This window comes from Girardinichthys multiradiatus, chromosome 20 (genome assembly GCF_021462225.1).
Source record: "Girardinichthys multiradiatus isolate DD_20200921_A chromosome 20, DD_fGirMul_XY1, whole genome shotgun sequence".
In the NCBI taxonomy this organism is placed as follows: domain Eukaryota; kingdom Metazoa; phylum Chordata; class Actinopteri; order Cyprinodontiformes; family Goodeidae; genus Girardinichthys; species Girardinichthys multiradiatus.
The window spans coordinates 28,198,886-28,224,479 of NC_061812.1; the positions used below are offsets into that span (position 1 = coordinate 28,198,886).

The window sequence follows — 25,594 nt, forward strand, 5'->3', positions numbered from 1 at the left end:
AAATCTCGGTTTCCAAACGTGGAACTGGAAAATAGATAAGTTTGGTTTTCAGATCCATAAGTTGCACATCTGCAACACATTGCTTGAATTTTCTTTAATTTGCAATTGATAAACATTTAAATTTATTTCAAAATTTTAAACACCCAAAATAATTTCAGTAGTGCGGTCACAGCAGTTTTAGACCCAACCTTTTTACATTATGCCAGAACTACCAAAGAACAATATTATAATTAGGTATTGCATAAACTGTGTGTTATGGAATGCCAATTTAAAAAAAAAAAAAAAGACGTACAAGAAAACCTCCTTTATTGATCATGGAGATGAATATTCTTAAAGTAATGCATATGCAACTTGTATCAATCCTAAAAGAGCGCACTATCAATATTTTGTCAAATTTTCTGACCTTCTTGAACTGTAGGGGTCTGAGGATTGTTCATACAGGCCTTCATAGATCCCTGTACCAGATAAGAAAAAAATCAAACAGGAGACTCCCATTGTTGTGGTCAGTCAAAAACAGATTAACATGTCTTCATGTCATGGCATCACTGCTAAGTACAGAGAAAACAGCACTTAATTTAGTTAATATATGGGAGGATATATGTAGAAATATTTGAAATCAGGTGATAAGACTTCTTAAAAACACTGGGTCCCTCTGTCTTTGACGTCCACACTCCAGTTCAAAAGATGGCGGTAAATGCGCCTGAAGTTGGTTTGCCACGCGCCAGAGGAACTCCAAAGGGAGAAGAAGAAGAACTCTAGGGGGCAGTAGAGCTTTCAGCAGCGTCAACGCTACCGGAAACGGTAGAAAAGAAGAAGATGACCTCATCACGCTGTAACAAGGATAGTTGTACAACAGTTACGTGGTTATGTAGTGAAACGTGCGGCATTTTGTATGTGTGTTGTCTTTTTTAAAGTAAGATTAATTATTCACGGAGCAGTGGGCCTCTGAAGTGAATTTATAGGCCTATAGCTTGTTCTAGCTGGAAGAAATGAGCTCGATCCGACAGGAAGGTGAGCATCCTAGGCTAGCCGGCGGCTAACGTTTCTGGAAGGCTAACAAAAAGTTTAGTTGAGTGTCATTAAGAATTTAATCCTGGGACTGTTATAACATGTCTAAACTAGGGGTTTTGGTGATATGTGAGTTAGGACATTTATAATTAGTGATGTATATTAGCAGAAAACAGATAAATGCTCTGAGAGTGTAACCTTGAGCACCAACAAGCTGCATGTTACAACTGGGCTGTAACATCAAATATTTAAAATTAAACCAGTTTTAGGTTGTTTAGCTTCCGTCTGATGCTGGATTTTGATACAAATCCATTTGGATTGAAACATTTCAGTACTTGTCCCACATTTGACGTACAGTAGTTTTGCTATTATTCTATCATTTGAGTTTAGATTAACAGTTGGTGCTTTTTTAAAGGAACATCTGACATTATATAAATCAGCGTTTCTAATATGTTCCCTTGTTGCTTTTCAGTAAGATGTCATATATTTCTTACATTCATTGTCTCATTTTAGAAGACCCTTTTGGAGATTTGGAACCATTTTCCTAAAATACCCAGATAATATACACAAGAGATTTAAACTTGATGATTTCTGCAAAGAGTCATGTAATTCCATCCATATCAGCTAAGGCAACATTGATTTTAAACTCCAATAATGCTGTAGAATTAATACTCATTGGGATAATTACAAATGCAGAATTGATGGTTTTTCATTTGATACTTAAAATCACTTTTATCATACATAGAAGTACATGTCAGCCTAGCTGGTTACCAGCATCAGGGTGTACTGAAGTTTTCAAACCGCTGACATCCTTCATCATATCAGTACTTCGGTTAAAAGTAAATAAAATTTTTGATTTGAGGTCAAGTTGGTAAATTTAGAGGGTAACCCTCCATTATTCCATCCCTTTTATGTAATGCACCTTGTGTCACTGACCAAAAAACAAATGCTCGGCATGATGCTACCACCACCATGCTCGACAGTTGATACAGCACTCTTATAATTGAAAGCACAAACATGTCTCCTCCAAATATTCTTCTAGGCACTGGTGCTGATTGCCTTTAGGTTTGTTTGACCATAAAGCCATGTTCAAGAGGTACCATGACAGAGGGTGTTCCTCTGATAAAGATAAGTGATTAGTCGGCCTAAGCAAACCAAAATCAGTCAGAAAGGATTGTGTACACTAAGCATAGGACATCTACCGTTATCCAGTAATACCAAAGTTTTTAAAGATTAGGTTCTGAAAACAGCCAAACAATTCTGTCATACCTTTCCTTTCCTTTGTTTTGGTTTATTTTATTTTTTTTGGTAAGCTGCCAGACAAAGTGCCAGGATGTTTTTCCGGACGTATGGAGCATAGAGTAAAGCAGTAATCTCTTGCTGTGGATTCCTGGTTAGATGGCTGAAAAATAGCTACTTTTCCTTTTCCTGCCTTCAAGACTAACAAATTTAGCTGTTTGGAAATATATCTGGTTGTGAAGTGAGTTTTAAATCATCCATTCTTTGTTCTCTTATTTCTTACACACTTAAGTATAATTTAATATATTAACAGCTGAAATAATTCATTTTGCAGTAAAACATGTGCAAAACAAAAATTCTAGCCTATGAAACAAATGTTTTAAGGGACACTGTTGTGTTGCTTTAAACAAAAGTGCATCTTTGTTGCAGGTTTTATTTATCTAATAGAGTGGCGTAATTAATAGTTTCTGGGGAGATATTCCTGCAGAATTATTATATTTCTTGTAATACTTAAAATGACTGTTGTAGGTGGGCATAGAGATGGGTCAGTCACTGGTATCAGTGTATTATGGTTTCAAAACTGCTGACATTATTCATTACACATTTTACTAAAATTCCAGAGAAAGTGCTTGAATGACCAGACTTCTCTCCAGCTGTTCGGAGTATAGGTGGTGCAGCACTGCCAGTCAGTTGGCTGAAGGGAGGCTATTACACTTCTCTCTTACTTTTGAGAAAGACAAATTCAGTTCATAAAGAACCTGCAATTTTTTTAACAGAGTTGAATATTTCATTAAAAATAAGAAAATCAACCAACTTCCTCCACTACTCTATTTACTCTATACCAGGTGGAGAAACACATGATTAGGACAGATTAAAAGTCCAACTTCTAAAGCTCTAAATACCACATCTCTGTTGCTTTTTGAACAAAAGTATCATGTAAAACAATAAAATAAAATGTGTTTTTATGAATTGTTGGTTGTGATGTCTTTTTAAATAGTTTGCCTTTCTTTCGTTTCTTGCGTCAGGTAAAGACAAAATCATATTTGTCACCAAAGAGGATCATGAAATGCCGAGCAGTGCCGAGTTTGTAGAGGAAGACCCCAATGATCCGTATGAGGAGCAAGGTGAGCCAGTCACTATGAAACACCAAAGTGTTCAAAATTAATGAAATGAAACATTAAGAAATAAGTATCTACATCAATAACTAATAGATAATGATTTAATGTTACAATGAAATTGTGAAATAATTGAATGCATATTAAATTCTTCTGAAATATATTATATTTTTTTTAAATCAGCTTTATAATATAAAAGAATTTTCATATACAAATGTTACCTAATAATTGAAATTGTAGTTGAAGCTATTTTTATGTAATTTCAGCATTTTTTAATTTTATTTAAAAATGTCACTTTTTAAAACCCAGCTTTTATTGTATAAGGGTGATTTTTTTTTTCCCATGGCCTTTTTATTTCATAATGTCACTTTACAACTGAATGACTGTGGAGCCAATCAGCGTCAACGGGCTGGACCTGCATCCTCATTGGCTGAGCCTTACGTAGAGATTAGTTTCCTGGGTCCCTGCTCCCTGAGCAGCTACTGCGCCAGCTCAAGGTTTAGGAAGGATGGTGGAGTTTCTTTAACTGAATTCAGCTCTGGTTACCTTAGCAGATCAAACTGAGGGGAATAATTTATCATATGATGCCATTTTGAGATCTTTGGATTACATCTTTCAAATGATCGGGATGATAACTGTTCTCCACAATGTTAGCATCGACGACGCCATTCTGGATCCCCTAAGAGCCATTGAGCATCGTGTCCGCATGGAATATGCAGAGCACGGCACTCGAGGCTTTGGTGCTGTCTATTAGTAAATTAATAATTTAATATGCATTCAATATTTCACAATTTCATTGTCACATTAAATCATTATCTATTAATTATTGATGTAGATACTTATTTCATAATGGCTCATTTATTTATTTAATTTTGAACACTTTGGCGTTGCATAAGTCTCTGATTGAGTGTCTCTGAAATTTGCTTCCACTATGCATTTTCTAAATCTAGACTTCCACCTTTCCCCTTCTAGGTCTGATTCTCCCCAGTGGAGAGATAAACTGGAACTGTCCCTGCCTGGGTGGGATGGCCAGCGGTCCCTGTGGGACTGAATTCAAGGAAGCCTTCTCCTGCTTCCACTACAGTAAGGAGGAGGTGAAAGGTTCTGACTGCCTGGAGCAGTTCAGGACCATGCAGGAGTGCTTGCAGCGCTACCCAGAGCTTTACCCAAAAGAAGATGATGCACCATCCATCCAGACGTCTGAGGAATCCGCGTCTGCAGAGCCATCAGGCACAAACACAGCAGCTGGCTTCGAGAAGGACTCTGATCCCACACGGCCAAACTCGGAGAGCTCAGCAGAGAGCTAATAATGAGCCTTACTGTAGAGCTTCGGAGCTCTTCTCTCACATTTCACATTCAGTCATCATGTTTTGGATCTGAAAAAAATGATATTTTTCCCAATAATGTTCATCAGAATTAAAAGAAGTAATTTACAAAAGCTCTTCGGAAAATAAAATAGCTTGTTTTGCTGTTGGAGGAAAACAAACTGTCTCTATATCATTCAAGTAAATACTGCAGCTGTTTGATTGGCTGCCCAAAAGCAAATTCCTACTTGAGTATAAATAAAGGAGAACAGTTGCTTTTATCAACTCAACAATAATTTCTTTAGGCAGGTAGATTCTCTGCAGAACAGAACTCAGTTGGTGTGATTTTTGGAGCAGGAGCGTTGTCCATTCTGTTGTAGATTACCAGAACTCCTTAAACTCCATGTTGGTTCCTTAGTAGGTTCCTCATGTCAAAAATGGGCTAAACAAAGAAGATAATTACATCGAGCTTTTAACTTTAGTCTGTGATCTTATAAGGACCAAGCTTAAATAACCAAGTGCACATTGTGTATTGTTCTGTTTGACTTCAGAGAATGTGAAATGACAGTAACATGTTTTAGACGTTCGGTTGTGCCCTCCTTTTTATAATAAGTTGCACAAAGTTTCATACAAATAGCTCAAAGTGTATTTTATTTTCACCATACTGTGTCTGATTCTCAGAGATATGAAGAGTTAATGTTCCGAAGAATACTTGTCTCACTTCTTGTTGTGAGCTCTTCAGTGTTGTTTCCACTGTTGCCTCTCAGGCTGCACCTATTCTTCTTAATTTATAACCAGACTTGAAATATTTACCTCGTCCAAACCAATCTCAAGCTTTTCTGTGAACCAAAAAAGAAAAACAAATTGCAGTGAACATTGCTGACAGTTTTGTAATAAAAAATATAACTCTTAATTGTGTTACACTGACTGAACTTTCCTCACTGTCAACAACAAACATGTTTTCATGTGGACCTGGCATTGTGGGATAATGGGAGTACCCCTGTCCATCCTGGTGGCCCATGAACAGGGGTTTTATGGTCAAACTAAATAGAAATGTAAGTACACTGTACCAACTATTAAGCACGGTGGTGGCAGCATCATGCTGTGGACCTGTTTCACTGCCTGGGGTAATGTTGCATTGCACAAAGTGGTTTGAAAAGTGAACATGGAGAACTACCTCCATGTTATTCAACTTCAACTTGGATCAGCAACTCAACGGAAGAAAACTGAACACAATTGGTTGATAATGGTCCTAAACAATCTCAAACCTGGGTTTGGAACGAGTCAAGTTGGTGAGCATTAAGCTATATGGCCCAGAATTTAAGCCTTCTAAAATGTATTGTTGAATCTGATTGGTGATTTTTGGGCGGCATGAACTACGGGGCGTCACAAGGGCCCTAAAATTAGTCTTTGTATTGCTTAACTGCATATTCAGTCAATCTGGAGGGACATCTGAGTTGTGGCTTCCTGCTGGGTGCAAACTTTAAAATCTGTTCCATGTTTTTAAAGGAAAATGAACAGCATTTAATAATCTCTAATTCAAATTCTTAAATACCTAGTCTGGCCAAATTAATTTTACATGTTTATGAGCAAATAAAAAAGTGAATTTCTCATGCAAAAAGTTGTAATTTTGATGGTTAACATTTTCCACTTTCCTTGAAAACAAAATTGAACATGCTTAGTGTTGTTTGCATGTATTTTTAATTAAAGCACTGGAATGGCAAACAGGAATATACTAGATTTAGAGAAATTGGAAATAATTAGAATCCATCCAGATCTGTTCTGTCACACATGGTCTCAAACTTTGTTGCATGACAAAGCATCAGAGGTCAGTGTCCGTGTTTGTCTGCTCACTCATGCGATACTTCAAACTCTTCAGAGATCAATAATTATCAAACATTCCTGTGGAGCTCCTGTTCTTTCATTGGTGGACTCTTTCTGGGTAAAGATAACCCAAAAACCAATGGGACAGAAAGGTGAAGAGGGACCGGCCCCAAAAGTTCACAAGTACACAGATTTTCCCTCCACATGTGCTTGCCTGCTGCATCATTTGGAGCTGCCAGCAGTCTGTGGCCTGAACTTTACCTCCTTGGAATCTGCAGCAAACGTGTAACAGAGCCAACAGGATGTCGAATTTAAAGGAGCTTTGCAGTGGTCTACCCCTTGATCCTTTGCCCCCAAACTGGGGAAGAGATCCAAATGTGCCACATGCTCCTGTTCGGACTCCTAACCTGACAGCTGAAGAGGAACGAGTGAGTAAAACCTGACATTAGTCTTTTCAGGGAAGCATTTTGTTGAAGGCTTTTTAGCTGTATTTAATAATGCATGCATTTCAGGATTGTTTCTGTACCAATAATACATGCACCATAAACTCAGACCTGCAAAACACTCAATAAAATGTAAAAAATAACTAGATCTTTGGATATTATTAATATTTATATATGTTAACAATGTTTAAAGATCCAGAGTTACCATAGAAATTAATAAAGTTGAAAGCAGTGTGCTACAGCCTTCTCTGCACTCGGTCTTATTGCATCACTCACAATTGGGTCAACCTTGAAATTGATTATTTTCAAAGGTCCAAAAATGATTGCCCAAACTCAGAGCAAAGCATTCAGTCAATAATTAGGAGAGTGAAACAGTGAGAGCTCTTACTCTTATGTAAGAAATGTAAGATCCTTGATAGATCTGTTTTCACTAACAGAAAATGGCTTTATCCTCCTCCAGCTTGCACTGAGAAATGCTCTGCGTTACTTCCCACCGTACCACCATGCAACGCTCGCGGCTGAATTTGCTCAAGAGCTCCGGCAGCATGGCCACATATACATGTACCGCTTCTGCCCCACGATACGGATGAGGTGAGGAGCCCTAATAAATACCTGGTTAGTCTGTTCCAGGGCCAAACTCACACATTAGTGTTTCCCAGGATGAAATAAGAAACACACAAATAGAAATACTTCATGTAATCATCTTAATTTATGTATAATATGTAAAAAAAATAACGTAATATATTAGGAAATGCCACATTTGGCTCCTGTCCACTGTTCCCTCTTTATACAAGTGCCTTGCAAAAGTATGTATACTCTTTTAACTTTTCAAAATACCACAAACCTCTATGTATGTTATCAGAATTTTATGTAACAGACCAAAACAAAGTAGCACATAATTGTAAAATGGGAGGAATGTTATACATTGGTTTTACAAATGGAAATCTGAAAAATATAATCTGCATGTGTTCCCCCTTTTTACTCTGACACTTCTAGATCAAATAAAGTGCAGCCAATTCCCTTCAGAAGTTGCCCAACTAGTAGATGGAGCCAATGTGTATTTATTGTAATCTCAGTACATTTAGAGCTGTTCTGTTAAAGCCTCTGAGGTTTGTTGGAGATCATTAGCATAGGTTATAAGATAATATTCCTAGCTATACGCATTCAAAGGAGCACTGTTCACTCCATCATCAAAAATTTAAAATGTATTGCAGAACTACAAACTTGACTAGACAGGATGACCAAGGAGGGTATTAATCTGAGAAGCAACCAAGAGTCTGTCGTAATTCTGGAGGAGTTGCAGAGATACACATCTCAGGTGGGATAATCTGCTAAAAGGACAACTGTCGTGCACTCTATATATCTGGCCTTTATGCAGGAGGGGCAGGAAGAAAGCGATTGTTGAAAAAGAAAAAGAGTAAGCCAAGTAGGGAACACAGAAAATATGTGGAAGAAGGTGCTCTGCTCACACAAAACCAAAATAAACCCTTTTGGCCTAAATGCAAAACTATATGTATGAAAGAAAATGAACACTGCACGTCAACCTGAGCACACCATTCCCACAGTGAAGCATGGTGGTGGCAGCATCATGCTGTGGAGATACCTTTCATCAGCAGGGGCAGGGAAGTTGGTCAAAAATTGATGGAGATAAATTCAAGAGAATCCTGGAACAAAGCATGTTAGAGGCAGCAAATGACATGAAATTGGGTTGGAGATTCACCTTCCAACAACCCAAAAGAGCTATAGAATGGTTTGGACCCGAATATATCCACTTGTCAGAATGGCCGAGACAAAGTCCAGACTTAAATCCAAGAATCTGTGGTAATACTTCCTGTCTTACCTTTTTATTGGCTAAAAAATAGACATAACATTTATATCTTCCTTTGACTTCCCAATTATTCACTGCTTTTCTTTGGTCTATCAAATAAAATTCCAATATTATACGCTAAAGTTTAAGATTGTAACATGATAAAATCTATGAATACTTTTGTAAACACCAGTCTTGCTCTCATTCATAACCAAGAATTAAAGCGAATCTTATTAACTCAGGCTTCGTGTTAAAAACAATCAAAGTTACTCACCAGCACTATTTTAAACGCACACCTACCAAAACATTGTTGAGGTTGTAGGTCATTTCTTTCACCTCAGCAATGAAGTGAATGCCCTTCTCTTCCGCAGAGCTTATCCTATTGATCAGTATCCCTGCCGCACACGACAAGCAGCAGCTATGATGCTAATGATCATGAACAACCTGGACCCAGCTGTTGCTCAGGTGATTGTGTAATTTAATGTCACAAACAGGGGTGCCCAGGTCCAGTCCTGTTGAGCTACTATCCTGCAACTTTTAGATAATTACCTTCTCCAACACAATTGAATAAATGAATGGCTCGTTACCAGGCCTCTGCAGAGCTGAATGGCATACAGCTATGTAACATGTGTGTTGGAGCAGGTATTCCTCTTAAAGTTGCAGGATAGCAGCTCTACAGGACTGGACTTGGCACCCCTGGTACAAAGGAAACCAATCTTTCTTTCTCCTGCAGTTTCCCCAGGAGCTTGTCACCTATGGAGGGAATGGACAGGTGTTTAGTAACTGGGCCCAGGTAAGTCCTGTGTAAACCCAAATTGTATCCTATCTCTTATATAGTAAACCATCTTGAACAGTTGTAAGGTAACTGTTTGTATTTGATCATATGAGTTTAGTTTCACCTTGTGATGCACTACCTGAGTGAGATGACTGAGGAGCAAACTCTGGTCATGTACAGCGGACACCCCATGGGCTTGTTCCCCAGCCTGCCCTCCTCACCTCGCGCTATCATCACTAACGGCATGGTACCGGCAGGACACACATCACATCTTAATAACAGACACAAACAACAGACTCACCTTTGGTTTGTTCTGGGTGTTTTCTCAGGTTATTCCCAATTATTCCTCCAGAGAACAATATGAGAGGATGTTTGCTCTTGGTGTGTCAATGTAAGTCTTTTCTGAGCTGCCGGACTGATTATCATGAAAATAGAAGATACTCAGAAGTTTACATACACTCACATGGGCATGAATGTCATAATAATTTTGGTCCTTCAATAATGCATTTTTGCCTGCTCTAATTTCCAGGGTGGAATGATAAGGCAATGTATAACTGCAATGACTGAAGCAAAATAAATGACTTTGAATTTATTGTGGAGATTCTCTAATAAACAGAATTCAAATTATGCATACTGGCTCAAATGTATACATACACCCTCACTATTATTTAGTGCAGGTTGCTCTTTGATCGTTTGCAGCCATCAACAGACTTCTTGCATAATTCTGGTTGCATATTCAACTACTCAGTTGGTTTGCTTGGACAGACTCACCTTTTGAAGATAATATACAAACTGCGGTGAAGAGGCATGAAGTTAGGACCACACTAAAGTCAATTTTAGCCTGCTTTATCTATCCAATAACCAGCTTTGACCTGTGTTTTGGGATCTTGATTGTGTTAGAACACCCAAATGGGTGAAAGTTTCAGGTATTTCATTGAAACTGTCAACCTCAGATTTAAGAAAACTGGTTAGATTGTTCAAGAACAATCTTCATAAACTGGATCATGCTTGAACACCAGTGTCAACAGTGACAGAACTAGACTTTCAGATAAGGGTCGGGCAAATGGTGGTTAAAGCTTTATCAGGGGGTCGATATTCTAACAAAGGAAATGTTCTGCCTTCTTGACTATTTCCAAAACCCAGTTGCATCTCTCTCATGTGTTGCCCTTATTATGAATGAGGTTTAATCCCGGCATCCTTAAACAAGGCTTTTTTTTTCTGTTGGAAAACGCTGACTCATTTGTGATGGTCAATTTTGTTGCAACAGGAAAGAAAATATGTGTGCAGGCAAAACATTATCTTGCATCACAGAGTTCTCTAGCCATGGGTTGTGCCTTTATAAAGAGCTGCGTAACGTCCTTTTTCTTGTTCCATGCTGAGTTTTTGGGAACTGTTTTAGACATGGCTGAACGGGACCCTCTTCTCTGGATCTTGAGTTATCTAGAATACATATTAAGAAGTTATGGACACATGTCTTAAGGCAATAAATAATGAAATACTTAAATGCAATACTGAGTGATGTGGCTAACCTATAGTTTTATGTGTATGCAATTCATACTTTTTAAATAATGTCAGAAATATCTGCCTGTCTCTTCATTACCCACCTAAGCAGAAAATAATACAACCTGGTAAATCTCAAAATTGTGTTTCACAAATTTTTTAACTACTCGTCTTAGCTCTTGAGCTGCAAAATAAACCAGCCAACTACAGTAAAAGTAAACTAAATTATGTAGACTAGTCATCACTAAGTAATTTGATTATCATTTAGGGTTTCACAATAGAAAAAAAAGCTTTGTGGACATTGAAATAATCTTATTACAGTTTCCGCTGAGTTTAAGTAAACCACTTTTTAAGTTGATTTAAAGTCCCTTAATAACAAATTAATACACTTACTACAACACATATGCCCACATTATCCTATTAACCTAGTGTTGTTTAGCTTAAGTTAAGTTGGCCTGTTGGCACAAAGTGTCTTCTCTTCTAAATCTTTAGTCAAATTTACATTAGTTTAAAACTAATCAGGGAACCCCTTCAAAATAAACTGGACAATATACTCAAGTAGATTCTTTTAATCCAATCCAGGGAGCTACTGGATAAACATTTTCTGTATTCATCATTTATTCTAATTGTGCATCTTTCAACAACACCAGCATCGACTTGTCAGTTGCCTGGCACCTGCAGTGTCCGATCAGGCTCCAGCAGAGGCCAGCGCTATCTCATCATGCCTCTAGGACTGCATTCACTCAACCAATGTTGAATAACAACTTATGGGCTGAGAGGGTACTGGCCAAGACACAAGCCCTTGTTCAGAAATTACCTTCAAGCTCACCTGACATTTGCAGTTGCCCATGTGAACAAGCTAAATACCTGCTAGACAACAGTTTCTTAATCAAACAAAACAAAGATTGAACTAATTGGCAAAAATGACAAGATGCATGTTTGGATGAGTCAAGGTGAGGCTTTCAAACCTAAGAACACTGCACCAACTGTTAAGCATGGTGGTGACAGCATCATGCTGTGGGGCTGCTTTGTTGCCAGCAGGACAGGTGATTTGCACAAAGGGGATGGAATACTGGAAAAGGATGACTTCCTCAAAATTAACCAACTTTACCCCAAATCAACAGTTAGATGGTTGAACAGGAGCCATCCGGAGGCAAGTCGTTGGGAGAGCATCAGGCCATGAAGTCCCCACCAGTGAACCGCAAGGGGAAAAACATCAAAACCAGAGAGGATAAGGGGCAAAGATTTTCTATTTACCCAATAAATCAGGAGAACCAGGATCGAGCTCAAATATTTACTAATGTCACACTGGGATCAAACACTGCAAGGCAGAACAGACGAAGTCTACAACAAGTCTATCACTGAGTAAGCTCACATCTCACCAGATTTTTCCAACAGTAAATCATGCTCAAGTTATATGGGACAAAATAGTAAACCAAAGGGTGCATTTGGAGCACATTTAAATATTAGGAGTTTGTTGCCAAAGCATGACCACATTAGGACGTTGTTAATAGAGTCAAATCTGCACTTTTTAGCTCCAAGTGAAACATGGCTCAACAGTAAGATACACACTAATTTAATCGATATTCCAGGTTATAGATTTTATAGAAACGATGGAAAAACAAGTAAAGGAGGAGGAGTGACAATCTATTCAAGATATATTATTATATGCAATTAAGTCACTTTTGAACATGATCTAAATAGTCAGTCAGTCAGTTATTTTCTATCGCTTCTTCCATACAGGGTCACGGGGAAGCTTGTGCCTATGCCCAGCAGTCTATGGGCGAAAGGCGGGGTACACCCTGGACCAGTCGCCAGTCTGTCACAGGGCAACACAGACACACACAGGACAAACAACCACTTACACACTCATTCCACCTAAGGGCAATTTAGCAAAACCAATTAACCTAACAGTCATGTTTTTGGACTGTGGGAGGAAGCCAGAGTACCCGGTGAGAACCCACGCATGCACGGGGAGAACATGCAAACTCCATGGAGAAAGACCCCCGGCCCAGAGTCAAATCCAGGACCTTCTTGCTTCAAGGCAACAATGCTACCAACTCTACCAACTGCGCCACTGTGCAGCCCGATGATCTAAATATTGAGTATACTGTATATGTGTTGAAGGATCACTGTCACCAAGCATGCGCTTTTTAATCATGCTTTTATATAATCCCCCCTCTTGCAGTGATATATTTTACAAGGAGCTTGATAAATTGTTGAAAATGGTTGGTCCTAAGTTATCATACCAGATGAATTCAATATAGATTTGTTTAATTCTAGTAAAAAGAAAAAACTTAAGACCTTGATGGCAAAGTTTGATTTTACTCAGGTAATTAAGGGTGCCACGAGGATCTCAAAAACTACCAAGACTCAGATTGATCTAGTATTTTCTAAAGAAGAGGATCAAATAGTGAAATCGTACAATTTTCTCAGTGGTTTGTCAGATCATAATATGACTGTGATTGCAAGGAAATTATCTAGAAATTATCTAAAAATGGCAACAGAGTAAAATCAAATATGTAAACAATTTTGAAGCGTAATTTTCCTGCTTTAGTTAATGAATTAAATGCAATAAATTGGAATAACCTTTTGCAAATTAAAGATGTACATTACTGTTTTAAAGAAATAACAAACAGTGTGAAAGGCGTTATGTCTAAGTTTCTCAAAATGCAAGAAATTTAAAAACAAGAAATCTTTACCTTGGGTTAATGAGGAAATCAGGCAGGTAATGACAGAAAGAGATATGAATTTGAAAAAAACACTTAAAGGTACTATGTAAGTTCAATCCAGCAACAAGCTACAATCAGCCAGTCAAGCACAATGTTCTCTCTAGAACATACAAGTGAAGTGAAGGTGCTTGAGGTAATAAATACAATTAAACAAAGTTATTGTAAGGATCTCTTTTACATCAACTCTGCCTTTTTGAAACAAAATAAAAGTCTATTTTTAAAACCTTTGACACATCTTATTAATTTGTCCATTGAGAGTGGCCAATTTCCTGCACAGTGCAAACAGGCCAGAGTTATGCCTGTTTTCAGGATCACTAGACCGGGCATGTAATTACCAGCCCTTAAGTATCCTGCTTGTGTTTTTAAAGGTATTAGAGAAAATTGTATCCAATCAGTTAATGGCTTTTTTGGAGTTACATAATTGAGACTGGCTTTCAACCACATTACTTGACAGATACAGCAAACAGTTTTTTTGTGAAGGAAATAAGGTTGGCAATAGACAGTGGAAAAATGGCAGGTGCCATCTTACAAGGCAGAGAGCTGTGTCACAATAAATTATGAAAAATCCTGATTTTTAAAAATTAATACAGGAGTGCCGCAGGGGTCCATACTTGGTCCCTTACTCTTTACATTGTACATTAATGACTTGCAAAAATCATGCCCAACAGCAGGTTTTCTGCTGTATGCTGATGATGCGGCATTGTATGTTCGTGGGAAGATTGTGCAAGCTGTTTCTCATTAATTATCTCAACATCTCAAAACTGTGTTATTGTGCTTTCACAATGTATGTCTGTCCCTGAATGTCAAAAGATGATGTCTGTCTGTTTTTCTACTTGGATTAAGCCCATAACGGAGGAGCTGAATTTATACTTAAATGGATGCACAATCCAACAGGTCTCAGAAATAAAGTTTCTGGGTCTAATACTTGATTCACAATTAAAATTTGATAGCCAAGTAAAAAAAGTGTCCAGAATAGTGAAAGCAAACTTACAAACATTTAAACTGATTCGAGAGTATCTGCTTTTTCAAGATGCCTTCAGTTTTGTGCATTCCATGATCTTTTCACACTTAAGTTATTGCATTAGCTCTTGGTCACAGTCTTCAAACACCATTATCAAGCCTTTTCAGATGATGCACAATAGAGCTATAAAAATTTTAGATGAGAAACCAATCAGGTGTCATCAATGTGTTAGTTTGAATAAGTTAAAAGATTCTAAGTTTTGAAAATGTTATTAAATTTGTAGTTAGAATTGGTATACAAATGTTTGCACAATCAGGCCCCTCAGGTTTTGAGTGACTGTGTAGTCTCTCAGAGCTGCAGATTCAGTCACAAGAGGAGCCCAGAGTGGAAACTGTAAAGTACATAGACGCAAAACATATTTTGGGCAATCAGCTTTCACTGCACAAGCCATTAAAACATGGAATACTTTACCTGTAGAATTAAAAGGAGAGTCAAACTAGGTCCGTTTTAAACATAAACTTAAAAAACTTTTTATTGAGTGGTCAGAGATGTGAACATTGATTGGACTGATTTGATGTTGCGTTTGTGATGTTTATGATCTGTATTTGATCTGTATTGTGGATATGTGTGTGTTGTTTTGTGCTGTATGTATAAGCCTAACTAGGGACGCGCATTGAGAATTAGCCTTGGTTAAAAAGTTATAGTGTGTGACTTGAGTCATGAAACATACTTGTGCCTATCAAATAAACAATAAACAAACATGCTGTTGATCAACAGTGGTTTTGGAACATATAAAGCAGGCTGACATTAAGGGACCCCAGACCTCAACCACTACGAAATGTCAGGGAGTTTTCTTGAAGGGCAGGTCCATGCCAGAGAACCAAATAAGCTCCTACATGTTTCAAAAGAAAAGTGGTCAAATATCCAGGAAACTCTGTCAGAAGCTTTTTAACGCTACAGTATAATATTTGTTACATTATCAGTCCTACCTAAAAATTAATAGTTCAAAAGAATCCTTTACAGCCTGAAATTAATATGATATTCATGCAAATTAGTATCTGACCAGCACTGTGTTTATTTTATATTACAGCTGTATGAAGTCATGTGTGTCCTGTTGTTGTTTACACACAGGTACGGCCAGATGACAGCAGGCAGTTACTGTTACATTGGACCTCAAGGGATTGTTCATGGCACCATGGTTTGTCAAAATGAGAAGCAGATCCTCACATCTCTTTACATCATAGCATGCTGTACCACACTATTGTAGCACCTGAATAATGATAAAGATTGTTTTTTATCTCTTTTCTCTGAGCAGCTTACTGTACTGAATGCAGGCCGGAGGTACCTGGGCACCGATGACTTGAGGGGACGTGTCTTTGTGACGTCAGGCCTCGGGGGAATGAGTGGCGCCCAGGCCAAAGCTGCTGTGATTGCCGGCTGTGTCGGTGTGATTGCTGAGGTCAGGTGGCTTCAAGAGTCATTCTTTTGTCTCATTAAACGTCACTTCTGAGTGAGAGCCAAAATGGAGGGAAATCTTTGGGATTTATGTGTAGGTGGATGAAGCTCCACTGAGGAAGAGACATGAGCAGGGTTGGGTTATGGAGGTGACCAGCAGCTTGGAGCAATGCATTAAACGCATCAGGTAACACAGAAAAACACACATCATAATAATTTATTTCTTACAAAATATAGGATCTTTGTTGGATTTTTTTAAATGCTCTCTATAATTCTGGGTTAGGGTTAGCAACACTGCAACTGGTTTCTGATGCATGTTCTTTCTGTAATCCTTGAGAGGATTGTAACACAGTGCATCAGGGCCTAATGATATCAGGGCCTAATGATATCAGGGCCTTATTGACTTGAAAAGGGCTTATATATAGCTTCAGAGAAGATTTTGTAAGGGAGACTGAAAGAGTCGTGTGTAGAGCTGAAGGATTAGAAAATTCTTGCAGCCTTCATGAAACCATCAAATGGCAATTTGTCGGGTACAAGAGCAAAATACCAAATGATGTGTGGACGACACCAGGCATTGTGGATCTTATTCTTTGCCCTGTATTGCACTGTTTTGTCTTGTCTTACAGAGAAGCCAGGAGCTCCAGGACGCCCCTCAGTTTGGGATACCATGGGAATGTGGTAGACTTGTGGTGAGTGAGCTGTGATAACTTTAACTAGACATATTCTGGGCCCGTGTTAAAATAAACTTTTTGTTAGTCCAACTTTTATCTTTGTAATACAGGGAGAGGCTGCTGCTGGAGTTTGAGAGAACAGGAGAGCTCCTGGTGGATCTGGGTTCAGACCAGACGTCCCTGCACAACCCCTACAACGGGGGCTACTATCCTGTCCCGCTCAGCTTACGCCAGGCCAACCAACTCATGTCCACAGATCCTGGACGCTTCCGGAGTATTGTCCAAGAGAGGTTGGATTCATCTTAGAGCTGAACTGTGTGCAGCTTTAAACGGCTAACATTTTTTGTTTACTACTATATAATCTTTGCCATTACAGCCTTAGAAGACACATAAAGGCCATCAACAAGTTGTCAGATGCAGGTATGTTCTTCTGGGATTACGGCAATGCATTCCTCCTGGAGGCGCAAAGAGCAGGTGAGTTATTTATAAAATATCACACACAGAATATAAGAAACAGTCAGTGAGAATTTGAGCAATAAACAGGAATATGTTTTTGGCTTTATATAGGTGCAGAGGTCACCAAAGTTGGTGGAGGAGCAACAGAGTTCCGGTATCCGTCCTATGTCCAACATATTATGGGGTGAGTCTTTTTCTATTTATTTCTGTTGGTCCAGCAGCACCAGTGACATTTAGTCAAGCAGCATCACCTTTATGTGAAATGAGCAGATGAAAAAAAAAACTTGTCTGGAAAATGAGTGAATTGATGTTTTAAAACAGCTGTGAGACATTGCTTATTCGTGCTGCAGGGACATTTTTTCCTTGGGGTTTGGGCCGTTCCGCTGGGTTTGCACATCTGGTGATCCGCAAGACCTGGTGGTAACTGATGACATCTCGGCTAAGGTTCTAGAGGAAATCGCTGCTAATGCGTCGGAACGTGTGAGGCAGCAGTACAGAGACAACATCCGCTGGATCACAGAGGCTGGAAAACACAAAATGGTCAGCTTAAGGAGATCTCTAAGGGAAGATCACACCCCATGAAAAACATAGCAATAGATGGTTCATTTGTAAATCAGTGTATGTTTCTTGTTTAGGTTGTTGGATCACAAGCTAGGATCCTCTACTCCGACCAGAAAGGAAGAGTTTGCATTGCTTTAGCCATAAACCAGGCTGTGGCTGATAGAAGAGTCTCAGTAAGACGATGAATTCAACTGCAGTTTGAATGATTATGACTTATCACATGAATCTTAATGGTGTCTTTTGCTTTTATTTTTCTTCAGGCCCCAGTGGTCATCAGCAGAGACCACCATGATGTCAGTGGCACAGACAGCCCCTTTAGAGAGACCTCTAATGTGTATGATGGTTCTGCGTTCTGTGCAGGTTGGTTGTTTTTGTGCACAGCTAAGGTGTTGAATCTGTGATTTGAGATGCAAAATTGAGATTTCCCTGCTTGTACTTTTTGGTAATACAACGCATTGCAGAGGTATTCATATCCTTTCAATATTTTCACATTTTGTCATATTACAACCACACACTTCAGTGTATTTTTTGGGATTTTATATGATTGACCAACAAAATGTGGTGCATAACTGTGAAGTAAAAGCAACAGGATACATGGTTTTAAATTCCTTTATACAAGTAAAAATTGTTTAAAAAAAAATCTAGAGACTGCAATACAGGTCCTTCTCAAAATATTAGCATATTGTGATGAAGTTCATTATTTTCCATAATGTCATGATGAAAATTTAACATTCATATATTTTAGATTCATTGCACACTAACTGAAATATTTCAGGTCTTTTATTGTCTTAATACGGAAGATTTTGGCATACAGCTCATGAAAACCCAAAATTCCTATCTCACAAAATTAGCATATCATTAAAAGGGTCTCTAAACGAGCTATGAACCTAATCATCTGAATCAACGAGTTAACTCTAAACACCTGCAAAAGATTCCTGAGGCCTTTAAAACTCCCAGCCTGGTTCATCACTCAAAACCCCAATCATGGGTAAGACTGCCGACCTGACTGCTGTCCAGAAGGCCACTATTGACACCCTCAAGCAAGAGGGTAAGACACAGAAAGACATTTCTGAACGAATAGGCTGTTCCCAGAGTGCTGTATCAAGGCACCTCAGTAGGAAGTCTGTGGGAAGGAAAAAGTGTGGCAGAAAATGCTGCACAACGAGAAGAGGTGACCGGACCCTGGGGAAGATTGTGGCGAAGGGCCGATTCCAGACCTTGGGGGACCTGCGGAAGCAGTGGACTGAGTCTGGAGTAGAAACATCCAGAGCCACCGTGCACAGGCGTGTGCAGGAAATAGGCTACAGGTGCCGCATTCCCCAGGTCAAGCCACTTTTGAACCAGAAACAGTGGCAGAAGCGCCTGACCTGGGCTACAGAGAAGCAGCACTGGACTGTTGCTCAGTGGTCCAAAGTACTTTTTTCGGATGAAAGCAAATTCTGCATGTCATTCGGAAATCAAGGTGCCAGAGTCTGGAGGAAGACTGGGGAGAAGGAAATGCCAAAATGCCAGAAGTCCAGTGTCAAGTACCCACAGTCAGTGATGGTCTGGGGTGCCGTGTCAGCTGCTGGTGTTGGTCCACTGTGTTTTATCAAGAGCAGGGTCAATGCAGCTAGCTATCAGGAGATTTTGGAGCACTTCATGCTTCCATCTGCTGAAAAGCTTTATGGAGATGAAGATTTCTTTTTTCAGCACGACCTGGCACCTGCTCACAGTGCCAAAACCACTGGTAAATGGTTTACTGACCATGGTATCACTGTGCTCAATTGGCCTGCCAACTCTCCTGACCTGAACCCCATAGAGAATCTGTGGGATATTGTGAAGAGAACGTTGAGAGACTCAAGACCCAACACTCTGGATGAGCTAAAGGCCGCTATCGAAGCATCCTGGGCCTCCATAAGACCTCAGCAGTGCCACAGGCTGATTGCCTCCATGCCACGCCGCATTGAAGCAGTCATTTCTGCCAAAGGATTCCCGACCAAGTATTGAGTGCATAACTGTACATGATTATTTGAAGGTTGACGTTTTTTTGTATTAAAAACACTTTTCTTTTATTGGTCGGATGAAATATGCTAATTTTGTGAGATAGGAATTTTGGGTTTTCATGAGCTGTATGCCAAAATCATCCGTATTAAGACAATAAAAGACCTGAAATATTTCAGTTACTGTGCAATGAATCTAAAATATATGAATGTTAAATTTTCATCATGACATTATGGAAAATAAGGAACTTTATCACAATATGCTAATATTTTGAGAAGGACCTGTATTTGCCCATTTTTCACAAAACAGCTAAGGCTCAGTCAAATTAACGGATAGTGTCTGTGAACATCAATTTTCAAGTCTTGCCTCAGATTCTCAGTTAGATTAACTAGGACTTTGATTGGGCCATTCTGGCATTTGAATGTTCTTTGATCTTAGTAACTCCATTATATAGAAGATGAACTTTAGTGTTAAGTCTTTTTAAGCTTCTAACAGTTTTTTTTTTTGCCGGGTTGTCCTGTATTTAGCCACAGCTGCCATTCCTCTAACTCTGAGCAGTTTCCCTGTTCCTGCTGAAGAAAAGCATCCCATCCCCATATCATGCTGCTGCTACCACCATGTGTGGCCTAAATATTTCAGTTTTGCTTCATCTGAGCAGATCATCTTCATCCAAATGCTGCTGGGACCCCTACACGGAGGATAGTGTCTTGGTAGTTTTGCAGCTGTGCCATACTCTTTCCATTTCCACATGTGACAAACTGAGCTCTGAAAGATGTTTATAGGTTGGGATATTGTCATAGTTTGGGGTTTGTGTGGACCAAAATGCAGAGACAGGCGAGGAGACGGCATGGCGAGCAGAACGATTATTTATTTTAATTCCAATCTCTGGCAAAGCAGAAGTCAGGCAGGCAGGGTGTAACAGAGAGTATGCAGGAGTCCAGGTCAGACAAAGTACAAGAAACAATAGACGAGATTGACTAAGGGAAGTTGACGCAACAAACCAGCGAGGAACAAGGAAAACAGACCAACTAATATACAGAGGGAAATCAATGAGGAACAAAAGACAGGTAATCAACAGAACTAGGGACAGGTGTGACATGGGAAGCAGGGAGGCTGAAGGACAGGTGAAACTAATACAAAACTAAACCATGGGAGAAGGGACTAAATAACAAACTCAGAGAAACAGATCTTAAGAAAACTATAACAACCTAAGATATAAGAACATGGCAAATAAGAATTAACAAAATAAACCATAAAGGAAACCCTAACTGCAAAAGTAAACAAACCCACACAAACACTGACTGAAACTAACTGGGAAGGGAGCAGAGAAAGCGAAGACTAAAATAAATGTAAGCAATAAGTGGAACAAAGTATAAAGGCGAACAATGACTAGAAGCTAACCTATAGAAGAAACTGAAACAATAAAAAATAACACGGGGGACTAAACTGGGATAAGGCTGGGAAGAACTACAAATATAAAGGAAGACGAACACTGAGTAAATAACTGAAGGGGAAACTAATGACAAGAGGAGTAACAGGGAGAAGAAACTAATAAACTAGAAGAGTGCAGCAATAACAAATAATCTAACCATAAACAAACACAGAGACACTAAACGGGAACTAAACTAGAGAACCCAAGGAAGCAAGAGAACTGTAATAATAATAATAATAATAATAAGAAGAAGAAGAAAACCATTCTAAGTAATAAATAAATGAGAAAGCAACCACCAAGGGAACTATGGGCGAGAGAAGAAAGAACTACAAACACTAGGAGGCAGGAGAGAGAACAAAACTATCAGGAAGCAGAAGGAAATAAACAAGCATGACTACAAAACCCAAAGAAATAGAAACATCTAGCTGAAAATAAAACAAATACAAAACCACAACAAAGTCCAAAATGGCAGATCCTAACAGATATTGCTTTATAACCCTGATTAGAACTTCTCCACAGCCTCATCCCTGACCTCACTGCAGTTTCCTTGGTTTTCATGAAGCTGTTTGTTCACTAACGTTCTCAAACAAACCTCTGAGGTCTTCACAGAACAACTGGATTTATTAGACAATTAGAAAGACCTCTGAGGGGAGATGGTTGGACTTGATTTTATTTAGGAGTGCCAGAGTAAAAGAGGCCAAATAGAAAATGCCCCACTTTTCAGATTTTCATTTGTAAAACATTTTTGAAAACTATGCAAACTATGCATAGTTTCCCTTTCACCACAATTGTGTGCTACTTTGTGTCAGTCTATGACATAAAATCCCAACAAAATACATTCAAGTTGGGGGTTGGGACATGGCAAAATAATAGCAGTTACATCCAGAGATAGATAAAGCTGATAAGTCATAAATGAACTCTTTAAAACTATTGCAAACTAACATAACTGTGGTTTGGGTGTGTAAATGTGCAGAAAGATTTTTTTATAATAAATAGCCCTCTTTTGTAGAAGGAAATGCAAATATTTTGAAGGAGAACCTAAAGCTGTCTGCAGCAAAATCTGGTTTGGGTTTTGTTTTTCTTCCAACATGACAACGAGCCAAAAACATTGATGTTCTTCCTCCAGAAGACCAAAGTAAATGTTGCTGACAGACCTGCACAAAGCTGAATCCCATTGAAAATCTGGGGGCTGACCTGAGGATGAAGGTGCATGCCAGAAGACCATGAAATCTGAAGGAGCATAATAGATTAGCTGAAGAAGAATGGGCTGGGGTTCCTCAGGAGACCCAACAGAGAGTTGCTGGAAACAACCAAAGAGACTGCAGGTTGTTATCCAACACAAAGGATAAACTAATAGCATCAGGGCTGAATAATGATTTTGACACCAGAAGTTTTTAGCTTTTGTTGAATAATTTAATTTCTGAGTGTAAAATTAAACTAGGAAGTTTCAAAAAGATGTTTAATTTTATTTTTTTTGTCAGTTTAAAAGCACTTTTAAAACCATAATATTTGTATGGCTGCCAATACTTTTTTCCTAAAATGTAAATTATAGAGCACTAAAGAAGACCTTTTAGACCTCAGTGTGTCCTTTTCACAGATATGGCAGTCCAGAACTTTGTTGGTGATGCCTTCAGAGGTGCCACTTGGGTCGCTTTGCATAATGGTGGCGGTGTTGGCTGGTGAGGGTGACAGGTGTTGCTGTAAACAGTAATCTGGCTGTTTTGGAGTGAATCACTGTTTATTTATGTCTGTATCTCCCCATCAGGGGCGAGGTAATAAATGGAGGATTTGGTTTGCTGCTGGACGGCTCAGACGAGGCGGCAAAGCGTGCCAGACTGATGCTCAACTGGGACGTCTCCAACGGGGTGAGGGTGCAGACAGAGCAGCTGCTTGATGCATCAGTGTTGGCTCATTCCTCTGGTCAGCTGTAATCTGTGTGGTTCTGCTTGTCGCAGGTGGCTCGTCGCTGCTGGTCTGGAAACACAAACGCCTATGAGACAATCCAACGCACCATGGAGGAGATCAGGCAGCTGCGTGTCACCATGCCCTTCCCAGTGCAGGATGAGGATCTGCTGGACCGAGCCTTACAAGGATAACTAACCCTTTGGTGATGATTTGACCTAACTACTTCCGAAGAGCAGTGGGAACCAGAAGCTGCATTCACTGCAGTATATTTATCTAAATGAGGCCGTATTCACCTGTTTAAATTATACACTGCAGATAAGGAAAAATCACAAAGTCAACTTCATACTCTGAAAATGCAATTCTAGATAGGAAAGTTTAAAAATATCTAACACTTCCATCACTTATAGGTATTTTTTTGTGCTGAAAATAAATAAATAACACACTTGTTTAAAAATTTAAGATTTATATTGTTATTTGTGTGTCATTATTATGTCATATGTGCAAATCCGAATGTCATTTACTTGTGGTGAACTATAAATAAAGTAAAGCTCTCTAAAGTAGAAACAGCACTAACAACAGTAAAGTGTAGCATTCTTCTTGGCCTTTTTATTTCCATAAAAGCTTTGAAAAGGTATTTTGGCACAAAAACAAGCAGAGAAATAAGAGACATGTTTACACAGTTGTGGCATAAAGGAGCAACACCTGATATTCTTGTCTCAACAAGATGATATGCAGAAACCAGTGGCTAAAAAATGTCCATGTTTCTCTTCAACTTCAGACATTTCCAATAAGATTTCATTTTCAAATGATCATAAAATAGTTGAACTAGATTCCACACAACATTTCCAAGGATAAAATACATCACTTTTGCCACTCCTTTCAATCGTTTCTGCGCCAGATGCCAAAGTACATTATCCTGTCTAGATAAAGAATTGTTAATATCTACAACAGAGCTCATAACGGGAAACACTTTCAGTTAGATATTGGATCTGTCTCATATCTCCAATATATCATTTATGATAGGGAATATTTGTTTTACGACTTATTTAAAGGTAGTTTCAAACATTTGTATATTTGTAATTAAAATACTTATCAGGGACAAATATATTCTTTAAGATTCTGTAAATTGAAGGCCATTTTAACATAAAGAAGTAGCAATAACAATTAGAGCTATTGACATCTACAACGGGCTGCACGGTGGTGCAGTTGGTAGCACTGTTGCCTTGCAACAAGAAGGTCCTAGGTTCACTTCCCAGCTGGGGCTCTTTCTGCATGGAGTTTGCATGTTCTCCCTGTGCATGTGTGGGTTCTCACCAGGTACTCCAGCTTCTTCCCATAGTCCAAAGACATGCCTGTTAGGTTAATTGGTCTCTCCAAATTGCCCTTAGGTGTATGAATGAGTGTGTGTGGTTGTTTGTGTGTTACCCTGTGATGGACTGGCAATCTGTCCAGGGTGTACCCCGCCTCTCGCCCAGAGACTGCTGGAGATAGGCACCAACTCCCCTGTGACCCACTATGGAATAAGCGGTAGAAAATGACTGACTGACATCTACCACACATATATCTGAAATGTAAGTTTGCTCTTCTTAGGATTCATTTTTTAAAATATACACATTTTTTAAAGAAAGACTTCAGTTGAGAATTTCTGGTGCAAAATACCTAATAAATGAAAGTGAAAAGTAAAATAATTTGTCAACAGAAGTTCAGAAAACTGAAAGGTTGATTCTGGACATCTAAAATATTCTTTTTGAATAGGAAGAACTGAATTTTGCAAATCTGCATTTCATGCTGTCATCTTAATTTATGAGCACACATTACTTTAGTTTATCAGAGTCTGCAATCACTTAATTAGTAATGTGTGGCTTCCTGTTTCATTGAGGTTTGCAACCAGGATGATGTTACACAGAGTCCTGTCTCTGTTACATTATTCTCAAAATATAATCAAACATGCCAATTAATTAAGGTAAATGTGTGCTGATCTTAATGAGCCAAGAAATGGTTGCATGAAACTAGTTATTAACTAGTTATTTGACTGCACAGTATGTTCAGAGTAATAACTAAAATGTTTTAAATCATAGTTAGCAGCACAGTTAGATCTGAGCTATCAGATCTGAAGCTCTGGATATTTTTTGAATAGACCTCATCAATAGGATCGTCGAGAAGGCAATAATTTAAGCTACATACATAATTTGTTTTTCTCCCCAAAATAAAATATTCCATTTAAAAAAAAATTATCGTTACAACTCTGAAAGTTTTGATCACAACTTAATATTTTTTGATTGAGATTAGTTTTTTTTATTGAATATTCCAAAAGTTTTGACCACAATTTATTTTTTTGATTGAGATTATTTTTTTTTAATTGAAATTAGTTTTTTGTTTGATTGAATAATATAGAGACAAATTAACCTCCATACATATCCATT

The 25,594-nt window shown here is 38.6% G+C and overlaps 2 protein-coding genes across 2 annotated transcripts; both read left to right on the top strand.

Moving 5' to 3' along the window:
* The first annotated feature begins 787 nt into the window (after positions 1-787).
* Positions 788-5,579, top strand: LOC124856945 (mitochondrial intermembrane space import and assembly protein 40-A-like). The gene is made up of 3 exons (XM_047347931.1): positions 788-1,011; positions 3,273-3,371; positions 4,335-5,579. Exons 1-3 carry the CDS (start codon positions 990-992, stop codon positions 4,667-4,669), a joined length of 456 nt encoding a protein of 151 aa, XP_047203887.1. The 5' UTR covers positions 788-989; the 3' UTR covers positions 4,670-5,579.
* Positions 5,580-6,700: 1,121 nt separating this feature from the next.
* On the top strand, positions 6,701-23,630 carry uroc1 (urocanate hydratase 1). The gene is made up of 19 exons (XM_047346820.1): positions 6,701-6,918; positions 7,394-7,524; positions 9,112-9,205; positions 9,474-9,533; positions 9,634-9,762; positions 9,845-9,906; positions 15,840-15,906; positions 16,024-16,167; positions 16,262-16,350; positions 16,790-16,852; positions 16,945-17,124; positions 17,211-17,308; positions 17,402-17,474; positions 17,641-17,830; positions 17,926-18,024; positions 18,112-18,211; positions 22,864-22,945; positions 23,032-23,131; positions 23,222-23,630. The coding sequence occupies exons 1-19, from the start codon at positions 6,793-6,795 to the stop codon at positions 23,360-23,362; spliced, it is 2,028 nt and encodes a 675-aa protein (XP_047202776.1). The 5' UTR covers positions 6,701-6,792; the 3' UTR covers positions 23,363-23,630.
* Positions 23,631-25,594: the final 1,964 nt, after the last annotated feature.

Coding starts and splice junctions, on each gene's coding strand:
- LOC124856945 (XM_047347931.1), top strand. CDS start 990: ATGAGCTCGATCCGACAGGAAG. Junction 1,012..3,272: donor GAGCTCGATCCGACAGGAAG/GTGAGCATCCTA, acceptor TTCTTGCGTCAG/GTAAAGACAAAATCATATTT. Junction 3,372..4,334: donor TGATCCGTATGAGGAGCAAG/GTGAGCCAGTCA, acceptor TTCCCCTTCTAG/GTCTGATTCTCCCCAGTGGA.
- uroc1 (XM_047346820.1), top strand. CDS start 6,793: ATGTCGAATTTAAAGGAGCTTTGCAGTGGTCTACCCCTTGATCCTTTG. Junction 17,309..17,401: donor CCTGGAGGCGCAAAGAGCAG/GTGAGTTATTTA, acceptor GGCTTTATATAG/GTGCAGAGGTCACCAAAGTT. Junction 17,475..17,640: donor TATGTCCAACATATTATGGG/GTGAGTCTTTTT, acceptor TTCGTGCTGCAG/GGACATTTTTTCCTTGGGGT.